This window comes from Colobus angolensis, unplaced genomic scaffold (assembly GCF_000951035.1).
Source record: "Colobus angolensis palliatus isolate OR3802 unplaced genomic scaffold, Cang.pa_1.0 Scaffold137, whole genome shotgun sequence".
In the NCBI taxonomy this organism is placed as follows: Eukaryota; Metazoa; Chordata; class Mammalia; order Primates; family Cercopithecidae; genus Colobus; species Colobus angolensis.
Window position 1 is genome coordinate 9,937,856 of NW_012114455.1, and position 18,457 is coordinate 9,956,312.

The following is an 18,457-nucleotide window of genomic DNA, read 5'->3' on the forward strand; positions in this document are numbered from 1 at the left end:
TTCCCCAAGAGGCCCCGCCCACCTGCCCTCCCAGGGAGCCTCAGCCCCTTCTTGTTCCCCAAGAGGCCCCGCCCACCTGCCCTCCCAGGGAGCCTTCTGTCAGGGTGGAGGGCGTGTCAGCGGGTTCGTCCTCCCTCCTCCTCGCCGCGGACGAGTTGTTGGTCCCTGTCCCTTCCAGCCTGGTTCCCAAACCCTTTCCTTCTGACCTTGCCACCTCTCAGCACCTCCCCTGGCACCAGGACAGACCTCAGCTGCCCTCCCAGCCGGGCCCTCTCTCCACAGGTCATCATTTTTGAGGAGACGATGGTGGGCCCTGCATTACAGTTCACGGAAACCCCCCACCTGGGCAGGAACCAGTACATTAAGTGAGCCGTGGCACCCCCTCCTGCTGGTGCCCGTGGGAGACTGCCGCCGCCTCCTGACCTGAAGCCTGGTGGCTGCTGCCCCACCCCTCCCCTGCAAAGGCCTCTCCTTAAGTAGCAACCTCAGGGACTGGGGGCTACAGTCTGCCCCCACCTAAGCTCAAAACCCTGAGCCTGCAGGGAAAGGTGGGATGGCTCTGGGCCTGGCTTTGTTAATGATGCCTTTCCTGCAGCCCTGCTCTTGTGCCGAGGCTGTCGGGCTGTCTCCAGGGTGGGAGCAGCTAGTCAGACCGCCAAGCCTTTGGTCCTCAGAGAAAGTGCTGAAACATGCCCCTGCGCTGGAAGTCACAGCCCTGCCAGCATCTGCTAGACTCAGGCGTGCTCTTTGCCGGTTCTTGGGAGGCTTGGTCACATCCCTCATGGCCCCTTTTTATCCCCGAAATCCTGGGTGTGTCACCGGTGTAGCGGGTGGGGAGGGGATGTCTCACCTGAGCTGACTCTTCTTCCTTCACAACTTTCTGAGCCTTCTTTGGGATTCTGGAAGGAACTCAGCGTGAGAAACATGTGACTTCCCCTTTCCCTTCCCACTCGCTGCTTCCCACAGGGTGACAGGCTGGGCCGGAGACACAGAAATCCTCAGCCCTGCGTCTTCCTGAGTTAGCAAGTGTCTCTGGTGTTCAGTGAGGATGACATGTGCGTCCTGGCAGAAGCCATGGCCCATATCCAGGGAGGAGGGACAGAAGGCCCAGCTCAGTGGCCCCCGCCCCCCACCTCCCACGCGGGAGCAGCAGGGGCAGAGCAGCCTCCTCCGCAGTGTGTGCGTCCGCGTTTGAGCCTTGTTCTGGGGCTCAGCCCAACACCTGCTCGGGCTCACTGTCCTGAGTTGCAGTAAAGCTGTAGCGTTGAATCGCACCCCCTCTGGTGAGAGTCTCCGTCATGTGTGCCGCTCTTGCCAGAGGGGAAGGCTGTGTGAGAGCTTCGTTTTCTCGGTCAGGTTCCCATGGGGCCCCATTTGCCGCTCGGGGGTCCAGACGGGGACCGTCCCTGGGGTGGGTGGGCCATGACCCTGGTCTCATACTCCCCTCCTGACCCCGACTCCCCTTCAAATGTTGCTGGATTGGAAGTGCCCTGGAGAGGACAGGTCAAATGCAAATTCATTCTCATGCTGGTGGGCGGGGGTAAGAATCTGCCAGGCAGTCAAGGGCGCTACATATGAGTTAACTGCAGGGTTGAGTTTTGCTTCACACACTACATCTGGCATCTACTGCCCAAACCAAATTATCTCCAGTAACAGAAAGTCAGGTGCACACACCCCTGCGCGGCAAGAGCTCTGGGAGCCCCGTGAAGGTGGCTGTGGGATGGCGAGCCGTGGAGCTCACTGAGGCCGGCAGGCTTGCTGCCCATGTGTGGCTGCCCAGGGGGAGGTGCAGGGGACATTCGTGATGTGCAGCCCAGCAGCTGAGCCAGGTCAAGGGCTTATTAAATGGAGCTTGTTAAAGGGAAGCTTGTGGACAGTGGCTTGGGGACAAGATGAGGCAGAGTCCCTGGTTTTGCCCAGACTCACCAGTTCTTCTGGAACTGCCTTGGAACGACAAGCATGGAGCTGAGATGTGGATGCGACCTGGGCTACTTGGGTGTGGCCTGAGCCAGGTGCAGGGTCTTCTGCCCTGCTTTACCTGGGTGTGTGCTTCTGCAAAGCTGTGTATGAGCTGGGTTCCGTCAGAAAGTGATGGAACTCGAATGGAAGGGAACCTTCCTGCAAATCCTCCTGTAGAGCGGATCACAGTTCCACGCAGACCTGAGCAAGACACACTGTGGCTTCCCACGGTGAGCTCTTCCTACACCAGCTGCTTGTTCTTGCCCTTCTTTTTTGCCAGTTGACTGCTCGGCTTCTCTATCAAAGTACCTCTTGGCAGAGCTTATTCTCCAGCGTTGACTAAAGATTTGCCCTTATCTTCCACATGGTATGGCCTCATCTAGGTCTCTTTGGAGGATCCCTCTTCAAATCCAGCCTCTGAATACTGGGGGTCTCTGGCCCACTCCTTGGGCTGTTTCTTTCCTCTGTCCACACTCACTGCACAGGGTCTCACCCGTGACACCTGTGGTTTGTAAACAGGTTCGACACCTGCGCCTGCCGATGCTGGCCCGCACCTGAGCTCCAGGCGTGTGGGGGCTCCTTTTCTTCTGCATGTGTCTAACAGGCACCTGACACAGAGCTCCGTTTCCCCACATTACCCCTCCTGCACGCAGCCTCGTATCTGGAAACGGCAGTGCTGTTCTGTGTCTCGGGCTATTTTGGACCCCTCTCTTTATCTCCCACATCCACTCCAGCAGCAAATCCTCCTGGCTCTGCCTCCTAAACTCGTTCAGAATTTGACTGCTTCTGTCTGCCCCCGCCCCATGCCCCACTCAGCCCACCGCATCTTGGCCTAGATGACTGCAGGAACCACGTCTCCACCTGCCCTTGCCCTCTCCATTTATCCTCCGTGCAGGCGCAGGGCAGTTCTTCTGAGAGATGGATAGATTATGTTAGTCCTCCGTACTGGACCCCCCATTGCCTTCTAGGTTCACCTGATGCCTGTGGACTCCCTCCTCCCATGCCCACCGCATCCCTCACTGCTGTTGCCCCAGCAGCCCCCACCCAGCCGGTTGAGCCTTCCTGCTGATCTATAAGCAACGCTTGCTCCACCTGCTGGACAGTTCCTTCTTCTTGGACCCAGGGAGCTGCATGTCAGGGTGCTGCTGCTTTGCTCAAATGTCACCTTATCAGGGAGGCCTTTCTGGCCACCCTACAGAGCACTGACCCGTCTCCACTGTTACCCTCTGTCTCCCCAACTCAGCCTCATTCTCCATACAACAGATTGCATCTGAAATAACATGTATTCGTTATTGCCTGTCTCGTCTCGTCAGTAGGTCAGTTCTGTGAAAACGAGAGCCTTGTTTTTTCACTGCTGTGTGCCGGCTCCTAGAATAGTGCCTGTTCATAACAGGCACCTGATAAATACTTGTTGGATGGCTAAAATAATAAATGAGAGTAAAATAAGGCAGGGCTGAAGAGGATTAGGACTGTTAAAAACTGTATTTGACTTTTAATTTTGAAAGCAAATTAAATACAGTTAAATTAAAACAGACCAGATGCAGCTGCCTGGGTGCCACCCTCACCCCAGCCTCTGTTCTTGGAACTCCTAGCCCCTGGCCTCACTCCTGTGTGGTGGGGTTTGCCAGCGAAGGAGCAGGGAACAGACTGGGTTTGGAAAACAATCGTCATCATGGACTCATTTCTGATTTATAACAAACTCATTCCCAACAAGGATGAAGGCTGCAGTCCACCAGGGTTATAATTATAAATAAATACACATGCAGCTAAAAGAGGATATTAGGTGAAAACAACTGACCTAGCATCTGCCAAAAGAAGTCCCCATTTTGTTGTTCATTATCAATTTCCTGAAAATGAACCCTGGGTTTTTGGCTAAGAAGGTGGCCTCAGACCAGCCAAGCTGACCTTGGCACCAGGGCTGGCTTCTGTGAGTGAGGCAGTAGAGTGCCCACACATAAGTTCACCACCTGTGCCCACCTCCTCCCTTCTCTCCCATGCCACCCCACTTGCTTCCAAGGGCTTGGTTTCCAAAGCGACATTCAGGGTGTAAGAGGTTGGGGGAAACGTCCTGCAAGGTGGCTCAGGGATCTGATTCCATCAGATGGTCTCATGAATACTGTGGGAGATTAAATCCATCTCAAAACAGGCAACCAATGCTATATTCTGAATGTTAGGTCTCTGGACTGAGTCCCACCCACCCACCCACTCAGGAGTGGGTTCTGAATGGCCCTCAGACCTGTCCTGGTGAATCTTAATGGGGTGGGAGGCTGTTAGTTAAAAAATAAAACACCTCTTCAGTAGGCTGGGGCCCTTTCCTTTTCCTCCACTTGGGGGGAAAATTGTGCTTCTGACTTGCAGGAGAATGAGCCAGATCACCACCAGAGAGCCCGGCCGGCCAGGGGGAGTCAGAGCCCTTTCCAGCGGGCCTGGGAGGCCTGGGGAGGGCAGCAGCTTGAGACACACTGTTCTTTCTCTAGGGTGGAAAGTGGACAGCTGGACATGAGGTGGGCTAGCTTTGCATGCTCCCGACTTAGGGAGAAGTAACATTTTCTTTCCCTTTTTTGTGTTTAGAATAATTTCCAAAGCAGTGTGCTCAGGCCTCCCTCCTGCTCAGTGTCCCACCAGCCCCTGCCCCCTTTTCCCCAGACCCTCTGCTACTCCAGAGTCCCTCCTCCTCAGACCAGGGGCAGGGGAGAGTTAGGGAATGGCCTCGGCCTCCCTCCTTTTTCCAGGCTGCAGGAGGTCCCACCTTGCACGCCACCCACCGCCCTGCCCACCGCCCGGCCCACAGCCCATCACCTTGCCCACTGCCCACCACAGGCTCACTGCACCCTGAGGTCTGTGGCTCTGAAGAGCTGCAGGAAAAGGCCCCTTCCCTCCCCAGTCCAGTCCAGGTGAGGGGCCTAGCAGCCGAGGTGGGCGGTGGGGAGGCAGTATGTGGACAGTGGGGCCGTGGGGTTCTTAATCCAGGTCAGGCAGTGACCTGTGCTGGCTCTAGAGCCCACCCCTTTGCCAGTGCTGGAGGAGAAGGGGTAAAGAAAGAGGGGCCGTAGGAGGGGACTCTGCTCCTGCCACAGCCTGAGGTACAGGGGGTGCCTATTAGGCCCAGGTCCCCCCCATGCAGGGCTGGGTGCCTGTTGGGATCAAAGACGGCCTTATGCTCTGTAAACATGAACCAGAGGAGAGCCACAGAGGTATGTCTGATTTGGGGGCAGCTCTCGGGAAGAGCAGGGACCGAGGAGAGGAGCAGAGCACTCATGATGCCCGTGGGCTGCTCTCTGGTCTTCAGAATTCCCTGGCTGGGTGTCCTGTGTGGTAGTGCTGGGCCCAGGGACAGGGAGCCAGGGAGGGCCATGCTCCACTTGACTGCAGGGTCTTCTCATCTCCCTCCCGCCCCGCATCACTGCAGGCCGGTGTGGGTGCCCACTGTGCCTGCTCCTGCAGCCCCGTCAGTGCAAGGAGCTCTGGGGAGGTGCACTGGAGCACCGGCTTGGCTGGTGCTGGACACCCCACCCTGGCCATCAGGTCTCCGGGCCCTGGTCACGCTGGTTGGAGAGAACAACAGGTCTGGGATTTCTGTGCTTAAATTCTCTGTCCTTTGTCCTGGCATCAGGCTGGGCTCTCTCAGAAGCCCCCAGAATAGAAAGGAGGGTGATGGTGATTCCTTAGGAGTCAGCCTTGGAGGGACCATCAGCCGTGGGGAGAGGATGGAAGGCCAAGAACAGGGTCTGAGGAGGAGGCTCCTGTGAGGGGAGAGGAGGAATGAGTGAGGTGTCAGCTGAGGATGGGGCTGGAGAGGGAACGGCCAGGCAGGGCCACCAGGACCTCTGCAAAGCCCAGGCCCCCAGGTCCTGTGGGGGCCTTTGTGGGGGGCTGGTGGGGAAGGTGCTCCAGTGAGGGCAGTGAGGGCCCAGTGAGGGCAGGAGGCAGGAGTGAGGCTCTGTACAGACGCATTCTAAGTGGCACTGGCCAAGGTGACTGAGTGACCCCCTGTGGTCTCCTGCAGGCAGGGGGATGCAAACACGATACAGAAGCTGTTGCTTAGCTCCAGGGCACGAGGACAAATGTCTGTCTCAGGCCCCAACCTCTGTTTGGTATGACCTAGAGCAGGGAGTCGGGAGTACCAGCTGCTTTGAAGAGACAGAATAAGATCACAGAAAAGCCCCTGAAAATGCCTGGCTTTGCCAACCACCCGGCACAATCCACTCATGCCAGTGTGTCACCTTGGACCATTCACTTAGCTTCTCTCAACACCATTTCTTTGCCTCTGAAGTGTAGGTGGATCCTGTGGCCTACTTCCAGAGAGGGCTTTAAAGACTTGAATAAAAATAGCCACACTGATGAGACTTACGTGCCATGAACTGTTCTAGGTGCCCTCAGCAACCTACTTCACAGATAAAGAAACTGAGGCCCAGAAAAGTCAAGTCAGGTCAAACAGTGAAGAGCAGGGGTCCCGGGAGCCGAGGTGGGCTCTGGGTCTGTCACTCTGCGCTGCCTCTCACTGTGACAGCCGTGGCTCGTGGCTGTGGAGCAGCGAGTCCGTGAGTCCTCGCCATGGCCATGTGGTGAAGGAATCCACAGGGGAAGAGGCAGACTTGGGGGGACAGACCCTGGCCAGCGAGAGTCTGAATGGCAGTGCCTTATGGGGTGCAGGCGTCACTGCCAGCAGAACAATCAACAAGGTGTTTGCAAGGCGATGCCCTCTGAAGTCTGGTGGCAGAGAAGGACCCAACTGTGAGGGTGAAAGTTAATGCCTGGGGCCGGGCGCGGTGGCTCAAGCCTGTAATCTCAGCACTTTGGGAGGCCGAGACGGGCGGATCATGAGGTCAGGAGATCGAGACCATCCTGGCTAACACGGTGAAACCCTGTCTCTACTAAAAAATACAAAAAACTAGCCGGGCGAGGTGGCGGCGCCTGTAGTCCCAGCTACTCAGGAGGCTGAGGCAGAAGAATGGCTTAAACCCGGGAGGCGGAGCTTGCAGTGAGCTGAGATCCGGCCACTGCACTCTAGCCTGGGCGACAGAGCGAGACTCCGTCTCAAAAAAAAAAAAAAAAAAAAAAGAAAGTTAATGCCTGGGGACTTTCGGGTGGCACAGTGGGAACCCCTCCTGCCCACATTTGCCCTGTCCTCCACAGTGAAAGCCCAAGAGGAAAAGCATGGGACAGTTGATTTGGCCCAACCTGGTGCCGCCCTGCCCAGCGTATGGCCCACCCTCGTCATGCCCGTACCTGCATCCTGAAGCTCAGATCTCCACCGAGGGGTCAGTGAAGCCCTTCTTGCCCTCATTCACCAGCACTGGCTTCTCTGTCCGTGTGTGCCACACCAGGATCTGTGTGCCCAGAGATGCAAAACACGGTGGGACAGGCCCCTGACCTCACTCTGCTGCCTCCCTGCTCCCTCCCACACCGTGTAAACATTTCTCCTGCCCCTCCCTTTCCTTCAAGAGTTTTTCAATTGTTCCATCAAGATTTTCTCAATGGTTTTTTTATTTATTTTCTGTGACACTAGAGTACGCCATCATTTTTGCTGTCTGTATATGTGATGCCTTCAGAATACCTGCTGGAAATGGGAAGTCGAGAGCTACAGAAAAGAGAAGCCCCAAGACTTCCCGTGTGTGTGTGTGCATATGTCTGCATGTTCATATGTGTGTATGTGCATGTGTGTGCATGCGTGTACATCTGCATATGTGTGCACATGTGTGCATGCGTAGGCATGTGTGTGTGCATGAGTGCTCAGCAGGGACGTCCTGGAGCACAGCTGTTTTGTGGGAGGTTATAAGTCCCTGGTGGCCATTGCTTTCCCTTTCTCTGCCTGTCCACAGTGTCGCCGCCCCACAGGGGATCAACGGCCTTCCTGGGAGGGGGTTTCAGAAAGCCCAGGTTATTCTGAGGCCTCTGTTTCCTTCTCCCGACCTGTAGGGAGGGTCTGGATGTGCTGCAGACACGTGCGTCACAGCTGTCAGTGCTGCGGAGGGTCTCACCTTGGTGCAGTTGGCTGCCTTGGGCTCCAGGTCATTAAGGGTGACAAGTTCTCGAAGGAGGCTGCTTTCCTGGTAGCCTCCCTTCACACCTCGCAGCTTGAAGTAGGCCTGGCTTCGCTGCAGAATGAGCCGCAGGTTGACTGCAAATCCAGCCATGTCTATTGCAAATGGCCGGTGGGGGTCAAACACCGTCTTCCAGCCGACCACCTTCCCTGCCCCGTTCACCCGTGGGGCCTCGTACCGCAGGCCACCCACGAAAGCGACGGGCCACACGGACACCCTCCTGGTGCTGCGCATCTACAAGTGGGGGGTCCAGAGTCAGGGCGCCCGCGCTGCAGATGTGGACGGACTCCCGTGCCCATGGGAGGCGACATCCTTCAGCAACCTCTATGCCCGTGGCCAGCCAAGGCCACCCGGGGGGTCCAGTACAGCCCTGCCCCCAGGGCCCCGTCCCATGGGTTGGGCACCTGAGGAGAACCTGCCCTGGGCTGCCGGCGAGACCTGACCTCTCAGACGGCCTGGTCTTCACCTTCTCAACATGGCCCTGCTGCTGCTTTCTCCCTCCCCACTTTAGAGTGTGACATGACTCCCCTTCTCCCCCAGACTAACACCGCCCATATACTCAGGCAGGCCCCCACTGTTCCACCTGAGAGGTTTCTGGTAGTCACGCAGAATGACCTACTCACAGACCCATTCAGAGGACACCTCTAGGGCCAAGAATACGGTTTAGGGGCTCCAGAGCCACCTGCCTTCCCCCTAACGTGTGGGGGATGCTGCAGCCCGCAGTTCCGTCCCTCTCCCTGGCTCTCTAATGCCTGCCCCGCTCCCAGCCCGGCACCGCCTCCCGGCCTCCCCCTGCGCGGGCCTCCACACCCGCAGCCCCTCCTCGGGACGCCCCTCCACTCCCCGCGGCACCTCTTCGAAGAGCTCCAGGCTGTAGGTGTTGTCGTCGTCGGCGAAGTACACCACGCCGGGCTGGCTGGAGTTGCGCGGGAAGGTCTCGCGCAGCCAGCGCAGGGCCAGGTTGCGCTGCATGGTGCCCCGCGGGATGCGTGGGTCGCGGGCGTCTCCTCGCAGCTTGTAGTTGCGCGGCGTCTCCACGTGCAGGTGCGTGTAGTTGAGGCCGGTGTCGCGCAGCAGCCGCGCGGTCAGGGGCGTCCGGCGCGGCGCATCCTCCACCACCAGCCAGTGCAGGTTGGGCACGTGCAGCAGCGTGTGGGCCATGCGCGTCAGCTCGGCCTTCTGCACCGGGCGGCTGTAGGTGGGCGTCACCACGTGGATGGTGGGCAGCGTGTCGGACCACGGCGGCGGCCGCGTGTACACGTACTCGGTGCGCACCACCTCCACGATGTCGCGGTCAGACATGCAGTACTCTCGGGGGTCGGTGCCGGGCGGCGCGTCGCGTCGGGGGTCACTGCCCTCATCTGCGGGGTTGGGGGACAGGCGATGTGGGGAGGAGCGCGCTGGCCGTGGCCCCGGATTCAGAGCCGGACGCCACCCACCCTGCCAGGGCACCCTTCTCCTCCCCTGCAGGGGCTGCTCAGACCCCTGCTTGGACCTGGTAGCTCCAAGGTTGAAACCTGCAGCCCTGGAATCCTCTCTGGGAGGGTCCTAGTTCTGAAGACACAGAAATAACCTCTTCCTTCCCACCTTTGCAGCCCTCTAGCTATTTGAGTGCAGCTGCCCATATTCCAAGACTGCATCCTCAGTTCCTAAATGTGATTTTCCTATGAAAAGGCGTCCTCCCCTCCCCTGCCTAGCCCTCCTCATCCGGAAGGAGCTGGCCACACTGCTCTGCACAGGGCTGGGCTAGCAGAGCACGTGGCACTGTCCCACTGTGGCGTGGAGGCCACAAAGCCCCAGGGCCGCACCACTGCGGCAGCAGCCAGAGCACACTGCGGGCCTGCAGGAGCCTGAGGCAGCTCCCCGGAGTTCTCAAGCCCTCCCGTCAAGTGGGGCCTCTTCCCTCCTGGCCTCATGCAAGGCATTCTCTGAATCTTGGTGCTGAACTTCCTATTTAAGTGCATTTTATTCTTGTGGGTTTTGCCCATAGTTGCCAAGATATATGTAGATCTAGCAGTCCTAGCAAGAGGAGAAATCATGGCCACTGGGATTCTTGTTTTCCATGCATCCCTTCTCTCCAAATTCGTTCCTTCCATCGGAAGGGCTCAGGCACCAATGACGGCGTGGCCCTCACTGTCCTAGCTTACCGTCGGGTGGTAAAGGTAAGAAATTCCGACACCTGGGCTGAGACCCTGCCCAGTTCTGCCGTTACAAACCCTATGCCTTGAGCAAACTGCTTAGCTTCTGGTGCCTCAATTTCAGCGACTGTAAAATGGGGCTAATAATAGCATCGAACTTATCAAGTTATTACTTGGATTAATGAGTCGGCACCTGCCAAGGGCTGAGAGCACTGCCGGGCAGTTTCCTCTCTTGTGGAAGGGCAGTGGCCAACTCTGCTTCCTTCTGGCTTCAGGCAATCAGTGGGGACAGAACGAGCCAGTCACACCAAAGGGGAGGACCCTGGGCATCAGCTCTTCTGCTGCCTTTCTGGCCACCACTGTCATCAGCAGCATGCGGGGTGTGTGGGATGCTGGCGTGGAGACCATAGGAACGGACCCGGGAGACTTGCTCTCAGCTCTTCAGGAGTTCTCACGGGCAAATGGCACAAGGCACACAGCAATTTCTGAGGGCCGGGGGAGGTGACCAGCACAGATGCAGTCACTCAAAGGGGACTGCTTAGAGGAGTTTGGAGTCAAACTGTGAGAAGAGCAAGGTGGAAGAAAGTGGGATGGGTGTCTAGGGTTCTGACCTGGAAAGAAGGCTTAATTTATCCTATGAGAAGCATTGAAAACTGAGGCTTTGGGAGGAGGTTTAGAGCCAGTTGGTCCAGCTCTCTCTCACCTCAATCATCCCAAGCCCACAGAGGACCTGTGCCCTGGGAAAGTCCCCACACATTAGGGCACAGCCACTGCCTGTGCTCCTGGGCTCTGCCCTTGCTGTTGGCTTCAGGGTGTCTGCAATTTTGGGTCCTATCGGCCTCATGGTGACCCTAACTTCACTCAGCGGCAGCTTTCATTCGCTCGCTCTTGGCATGCTCTGGAGAGACAGAGTGCCAAGTCCCCAGCCTCAGGCAGCACCGTCAGTGCTTAGCAAACAGCCTGACGTCTCCAGCGCTGGAGCTCTGCCAAGAAAACAATCGACACGATATCATGTCGCTTTATATATAGTAGCTTTAACCCCTCTGGAGTGATGTATTTGCAAGATAACAATGATTCTAAACTGACAAGCACTGAGAAGAGGCGCTAGAGTCGGGAGGAGAGGATGATGTTAGGAAGAGAGGCGCTAAGTGGCAGCCATGGGCAGTCGGCTGCCGCCATCTTGAGCTTGGCCCTTCCTCATGGAAGCTTCAGGAACAGCGAGGGGTTTGCAGGACCTGGTATTTGTGCGGAGCAGCATGACTTCAGGCTGTGAGTTTTGGACACTGCCTGCATCTTGGGGTTACAGGCACTCACCACCTCTCTCTGCATGGACTTGGGTGCCTTCTTGTTTATCACACTGCCAGGTAAATATCATGCACACTGCAAACGGACAGCAGCTGCCTGACCCCACGTGTTGAGTCTGTGCATGTAAGTGGGGGAGGGGGCAGAAGAGAGCCCGAGACAAAGTGCTGAGGAGCTGGGGCAGCCAGCTGTGGGGTGCACGGCAGGTTTGGGTGTGGAGAGCTCTGTGTGAGAGGGAAAGGCAACTCAGGAGCCAGAGCCAGGGGAAGAGAATTCTACCCTTAGTTCTTCCACTAGTTCTTCATGGGACATTTCCTCTCTCCAGCCCATTTCCACCAGGTAGCACTAGACCAGGGTTTCTTGCGCAGGAAAAGAAGAGAGCCAAACACTATACTCCCTGTGAAAGGGTTTAAAACACACTGCAGGCCAGAAATCCTATTCCTCCCCGACCATCCGCTTCAGAATGGTCGCTTTCCTTGCATGTCATGAAATGGCATGTGAAGTTGTGTACGCATGTCTTTCTGCATATGTGTGTGTATTAATGATGTGTGTTTTTTAAGTTGTTCTGTATTTTAAGATGTGTTGACATCTTGGGGGCCCTGCAGATCTGGGAGGGACTGCCCCTCCCAGGACTAGCTAATTCCTAGTGACAGTGTACACCTTGCCTGCAAACACTTTTCATATGCAAACTACCTGATCTAGAGCTCACACCCACCACTGTTATGGAGCTCTCCCACCCCAGCCAATCTTCCCCTGCCCTAAACCACCCCAGGGTGATACCAGACAATTAGAAACCACGCCCATATCATAAACCCACTGACATTCTTCAGACTATGCAATTCTGAGCCAGCTCAGCTGCTGACAGTGCTTTGCCCTTCCCTTCCTATGAAAACCACTTCCCTTCCTACCAAAACCACACTAAAGCCTCCCACTCCCTCCACTTCCCACCGGGATGCCAGCACTTCCCCAGGGGCACGGTGTGCCCCTTCCTCTTGGGTGCTGAGAGTGACAAGCTCTTCTTTCAAGGTGGTTGTCCCAGTGTCTGCCAACCCACCGTCCTGGACCTCTCTGAACTGTGTGGCAGCTTCCACTAGCTTCCCATTCCCACAGGGGGGCAAGTCTCACGAAGGGGCCTGGATGGTCTGGTGCTTCCTCCTAGGTGCTTAGTGAGTACCAGCAAGAACCCCTGCGTGCCAGCTGTGGTCACTGTCACTACCAAGGCCCAGCTGGGCAGGCAGGGCATGCGTGTGTCCTCACCCTTGTGCACCGCAAGCAGGGGTGCGAGGGTGCTCTGGTGCCAGACGGTGATGAGCAGAGTCCAGGGCAGCACGATGAGGACGATCGCTAGGATGTCCCGTCTCTTCGGCATCTCCAAGGCTGGCTGCACCCACGGCTCCTCATTACCTGAGTGGCGGTAAGTTCAGGACAGGGGTGGCCACGGGCGGCGGCAGCACAGGGGAGAAAAGAACAGGCATGGGCCGGGCCGGCCAGGCACGGGGAGGGCAGAGCAGCGGAATGGTGGCAGGTCTTACCAGCACTCACAACCCACCCATTGCGGAAGCAGGTTTGCAGAGTCCGGCCCGACTGGAGTCTGAGAAGGGGTCGCTGTCCAGGGGTAGGGTCAGGAACCCTGGGGGGTGGACACCTGCAAGGGAGAACAGAAGCAGATAGCCAGAGACTCAGGCACAGGAATGGACGCCAGCGAGGCCGGGCCCTGCGCTGGGACACACAGCGTCTGGGGTTCCACGATGGAGCCTCAACCGTCCATCCCCTGAGGACCTCTTCTTCTGCCTGTTTGAGTGGAATGGGCTCTGTTCTTCCCACAGGCACAGGGCCATGGCGCTGCTCCATTTATGAAAGTCAGTAGGGGGCAGGGGGCAGAAGCACAGACTGCAGAGACACCAGGTTTAAATCCCAACTGTCCACCCACAGGCTGTATGACCTTTGCAAGTCATTTCAGTTTTCCATGCCACAATTTTTCCATCTGTAAAATGGGCCACTGTGGTTCCCCACCTCATAAGGTCATTCTCAGAATTAAACGGTACCTCCCATGCAGCCCTAAAATGCCAGCTACTTATCAAAGCCTGGATAAAGGGGTGAGAGGTTCTCTCTCTCTTTTTTACCATATGTGTACCATAAATTATTATATTAAAATAATTTCAACATTTTGGATTTGGGGATACACGTGCAGGTTTGTTACGGGGCATACTGCATGTGACGCTGAGATTTGGAGTATGATGAATCCCGTTTCCCAGGTACGAGCATAGTACCCAATATGTCATTTTCAGCCCTTCTTCCTTTTACAGTCCCCAGTGTCTATTCTTCTCAGGTTTACAGTCATGAATACCCAATGTCTAGCTCTCACTTATAAGTGAGAACACGCTGGATTTGGTTTTCCGTTCCTGTGTTAATTTGCTTAGGATAATGGCCTCCAGCTGCATTCATGCTGCTGCAAAGGCCATGATTTCGTCTTTTTTTATGACTGTGTAGTATTCCTTGCTGTATATGCACCATGTTTTCTTTATCCAGTCCACACTGATGGGCACCTGGATTGATCCCATGCCTTTGCTATTGGGAATGGTGCTGCGATGAACATACAGGGGCAGGTTTTTTTCTTTTTGTGAAACACTTTATTTTCCTTTGGATATATATACCCAGGAATGGGACTGCTGGCTAGAATGGTAGCTCTGTTTTAAGTTCTTTGAGACATCTCCAAATTGCTTTCCATAGTGGCTGAACTAATTTACATTCCCACTAACAGAGCATATGTATTCCCTTTTCTCTGCAGCCTCACCAGCATCTAATAGTTTCTGGCTTTTAATAATAGCCATTGTGGCTGGGGTGAGATAGTCTCTCACTGTGGTTTCAATTTGCATTTTGGTGACAGTCTTTTGAGGACAAAGAAGAGATGTTTCTGGGATGGGCCCTGGGGGAAGTGGGAGAGTGCCTTCCTGTGTCAAGAGGACGTCCTCTGTGCAGGACAGAGCACCAGGTGCTGGGCTGGGCAGCAGCAAGGAGAAGAGGGGTCCCCGCAGGGGCTGCCACATTGAGGGGAGACAGTCCTCCAAAATGACAGCAGCAGGGGACCCAAGTGAGGAGAATGAGCCACTGGGACTCCTCAGTCCTGCAGAGGGTCCACTGGTAGCATCCCTGGGAACTGTTCTCTCACATGGCAAGGACACTGGGCGAAGAGACCTCCTGACCACCTTGGAAACTGTCACATCCTCTTCTCCTCCCTTTTCACTTCTGTGCTGAGCACCATGCATGATGCAGCAGGGACCCGTGGGGGTGATGGGGAGGGCAGGCAGCCTCGGGCAGCCCAGCCAGCCTCGCTGTGCTCACCTGTCCCAGTGCCCAGTGTTGGGTAGGGACAGAGCCTCACCTGGGGACCGTGCTGCCTGCTCCTGCCCCAGCTCACGTGTGCTCACCATTTCAGGCAGAGTCGAGCACTGTGACCGAGGAGGGTTTTTAGCCCGCGTTTCCAAAATAGTGTGTTTTCCCCTCCTTGCTGGGTCCTCTCTCCAAATAGTTCTGACGCCTTGTGGAAGAGCAGGATTTGTCTTCCATGAAGGAGCACTGGTTTCCTGGGACGGCCGGCATCCCCTGCCCACATCCTGCCATCAGAGGCCCACCTATCCAGAGAGTCTCCCCCACCCATTCCCTGAGGAGTGGAAGATCCACTGGGGTTCAGTGTCACAGGCACGTAGGAGATAGTGGACATTCTAGGCTGTGTGTGTCTGTGTCCCCCCACAAACTCCTCTTTGCTGGCCCCGTGAGGGACAGAGCCTAGAACCCCACACGGGATGCCTGCTGGGTCTTGTGTTCTGAGATGCAAGTGACCTCATGCCACATTCCCCAGATTTAGCCTGTCCCTCCACACCCAGGCCACTGCTGGAGTTGCATGAGGCTGTGTGTCAAGACACGTTTTGGCAGGTGTGATCTTAGACCACAGCTGATGAAGGATGGGGAGGCTGGGCGCGGCTGGGGCTTCAAAAATGTCCAGGAAGATTTCTTCTGTGTTCTCAGACTCTTGAAGGAGTTTTCTCAAGTGCTTCTGATTTTGGTGAAGGTTCTAATACCAGGATGGAGAAAGCCAAGGAGAGAAGACGAGTGTCATGCCAGCTCAGTCCCTGTGGGCCACCCCCTTCCGTTTGGGGCAGCCTCTCAGCCCCCGCCCACTCTGGCACCTGCTCGGCCTCCCTTGTGCCTGCTTGCACTGTTGTTTATACAAACTTTCCTATAGCGTGAGGGGTATCTGAAGATGAGGCTCAGCTCTTCCCATGCACCTGCTCCTGCAACATCAGAGCAGCCCTGCGCAGCAAGCATGGCTGTGGTCCCTGTGGGTTCATCAAGGCCAGAGAAGGGGAGTAACTTGCCTGAGGTCAACCATGAGGAAATGGTGGAGTTGGAATTGAATCCAGGCCATCTGGCTCTATGCTGTCATCGGGGGCATAGGATGAGAGGTCCCAGGCCCCCAAGCCTCTCGAACCTGGGCCAGGCGCAGGGTGGACAAGGGCCACACACAGACCAAATGCTTCCTCTGGCCTGGACCACAGCCACCCTCCTCTGCGATGGCTGCCCCCTCTGCGGGGCCCTAGTACCTGCCTGGAGGCTGGAGCAGGAAGGAGGGGCGGGAAGGAAGAGAGGGGAGGACGGGGCCTGCGGGCAAGTGTGCTGTGGGGCGCTTTCTGCTCCCATCCAGTCTTTTTGGTCAAAACATCTATGAGAGAAAAGGGAGGGGGAGAGAGGGAGAAAAGCTCTAAAAATAAACTCAGCAATAAACCCAGTTGTGCATTAATTACTCTGGAAGCCATTATGGCTTGAAAACCCCATAACTTTAATGGAGGCTATTATAAGCATAGTAGCGAAATCGTGGAGCTAATTACCAGGCGGTTATCAAGCAGAACACAGAGAGCCCCCAGCCTGGAGAACGCCAGCTGGCCGGCAGGGGGCGGGTCGTGGGACGTGATGCCTGGGCTGGGCAGGGGGCCTGGGGCCAGGCAACGGGGTGGGCTGCACCTGCCCCCAGCTCTGGGCCCCAGTCTGAGGCTGGGCTGCAAGGTTGGCCGGCACTGGTCCCCTCTTGCAGCCTGCTGCTTCTGCCTGGGGCTTGGAGGAGGGTGGAGTTTGCCTGTGGTTGCAGGCTGTCTCCAACAAGGACCCCACAATGGCTTCTAGACACTTGGGTTGGGCAGAAGAATCAGCACAAAGGTGCAGGAGTGGCCTGGCCACACCCAGGGGAGCCCAGGAGATGGGGGCAAGCGTGGGGAAGAATGGGGTGCTGGAGGAGGAGGTGGGTGGAGGCACAAGGGGGATTTCCTGGGGAGGCAGGATGCGGTGTGGGCAGTGTGTGTGAGTGGAGGGCCCAGGCCTGCCGCGGTCACAACTCCCATCCTGACACTTGCACCATGTCTGTGACCAACCTCATGTCTCAGGCGTCTCGGCAAGTAAAGACGCGAAAGGCTGTGCCCTGCCCTCCCCGGGCGTCCTCAGGTGGAAGCAAGCACTGCCCTGGGGGACAGTGGAGGTTGGTTCCCGGGTCGGCAGCACATGGGAGTGGGAGGGTGGCCTGGGTGTGTCCGGCAGGTGCTCCTCGGCCTCATCTTTACAGTAGGGAGGCTGAGCTGGAAGTTTCAACGATCCTGCCATTTTAGCAACTGGAGGTCACCATAGGGCTCTGCGAGGAAGACGGGATGTCCTACGTGAGGAAAGTGTAGCTCAGTGGGCACCCAGGGCCAGAGGCAAGGCAAGAGGGCCGACAAACCAGCCTCCCGTGGAACGGAGTCCTGACTTAAGGGCCAATATGCCTATGGAGATCGGCCATGCTGGAAACGCCTCTCTGCAGGAATCTGTGGCATTTTGTTTTGTTTTGAGAGAAAGGGTCTCTCTCTGTCACCCAGGCTGGAGTACAGTGCCATGATCACAGCTCACTGCTGCCTTGAGTTCCAGAGCTCACGTGATCCTCCTGCTTCAGCCTCCCAAGTAGCTGGGACCACAGGTACATGCCACCATGTCCAGCTAATTTAAAATTCTTCTTTGTAGAGACAGGGGGTCACTAAGTTGCCCACCGGGTCTCAACCTCCTGGGCTCAAGAGATCCACCTGCTTTGGCTTCCCAAAGTGCTGGGATTACAGGTGTGAGCCATGGCACCTCCAGAGAGGAATCTGTCTATGGGTTTTAGGGTGTTGTGGGCTGTGAATAAGGACTAAGGGGTGTCTGGGACTCAGACGGGAAGGCTCTGATTGGCCCAGGCTGGGGCAGAACATGTGAGGCTGTAGAGCATGTGCAAGGCTGGTTCAAGGCTGGCCGGTTCTAAACGCATGGAAAGGTTTTCTTCTGAGCCTGCAGGCGTTCACACGAAGGCCTCAGCAACGCCTCAGTCCCTGAGGCAAGGAGCTTATTTAATTTCACTCGACAAATATTAATTGAGCATCTGTAGCAGGCAAAGCACTGTGTTGGATTCTGTGGGCAATCCAGCAGCAAGGGTGGGGAGCTTTGCTCGGTCCGGAGGGGACGAGATGACACAGCTCGCTCCAGTGCAGGCGACGTGTGAACGCAAAGTGTCCCCAAAGGCCTGGATGCGTGTGCGCGGCGTGTTACAAACAAGCTCAGGCACTGTCCAAGGTACTCATCTCCGGAGACGATAAAAGCCTTTTTACCCAGTAAGATTGGGAACAGTAGTTAAGTGGTTAATCAAAAAAGTCCATTAAGGTGAAGAGTCTTTCCAAATGATACATACATGCCGTACATTTCAATTTAAGTAACTTGCAGAGCCAGTTGTCCGACAGATGATGTTCCCCCAGGACTGCACGGTGCATGCTAATTTTCCCCAAATCCAAACTACCCATCCCTGCAGGCTCTCAGCACTTCCGCTCCGCCAACACAGGGTCAGGCAGGCCTGGGCCATCTGACATCGGCCACGCCCCAGCGTCCTGCTGCCACCTCCAGCTGTGATTTCTTTAAAGTGATTCAAGAGCTGAAGAGCACTTGGTGAGCAGTCTGAGTGTAGGACCC

General features: G+C 56.3%; 2 protein-coding genes across 3 annotated transcripts in view; one reads left to right on the forward strand and one right to left on the reverse strand.

The window, feature by feature from the left end:
- The window catches only part of GLB1L2 (galactosidase, beta 1-like 2), a 45,175-nt gene extending 43,901 nt beyond the window's left edge, over positions 1–1,274 (forward strand). The window contains exon 19 of the mRNA XM_011934722.1: positions 283–1,274. Coding sequence (XP_011790112.1) covers positions 283–369 — 87 coding nt within the window. The 3' untranslated portion in view covers positions 370–1,274. The remainder of the gene's footprint in view (positions 1–282) is intronic.
- Positions 1,275–3,422: 2,148 nt separating this feature from the next.
- B3GAT1 (beta-1,3-glucuronyltransferase 1) lies at positions 3,423–13,086 on the reverse strand. Of its 2 annotated transcripts, none has more exons than XM_011934723.1 (6): positions 12,993–13,086; positions 12,701–12,847; positions 8,856–9,364; positions 7,941–8,237; positions 7,189–7,289; positions 3,423–5,702 (listed from the first exon to the last, which is right to left on the reverse strand). In XM_011934723.1, the coding sequence occupies exons 1-5, from the start codon at positions 12,994–12,996 to the stop codon at positions 7,203–7,205; spliced, it is 1,044 nt and encodes a 347-aa protein (XP_011790113.1). In that variant the 5' UTR covers positions 12,997–13,086; the 3' UTR covers positions 3,423–5,702; positions 7,189–7,202. The 2 variants fall into 2 exon arrangements, with proteins under 2 accessions (XP_011790113.1, XP_011790114.1); XM_011934724.1 differs by having other exon boundaries at positions 12,976–13,086.
- Positions 13,087–18,457: the final 5,371 nt, after the last annotated feature.

Coding starts and splice junctions, on each gene's coding strand:
- B3GAT1 (XM_011934723.1), bottom strand. Junction 9,365..12,700: donor CCTGCTTGCGGTGCACAAGG/GTGAGGACACAC, acceptor CCAACCCCGCAG/ATGAGGGCAGTGACCCCCGA. Junction 8,238..8,855: donor GCCTGGAGCTCTTCGAAGAG/GTGCCGCGGGGA, acceptor CCCCACTTGTAG/ATGCGCAGCACCAGGAGGGT.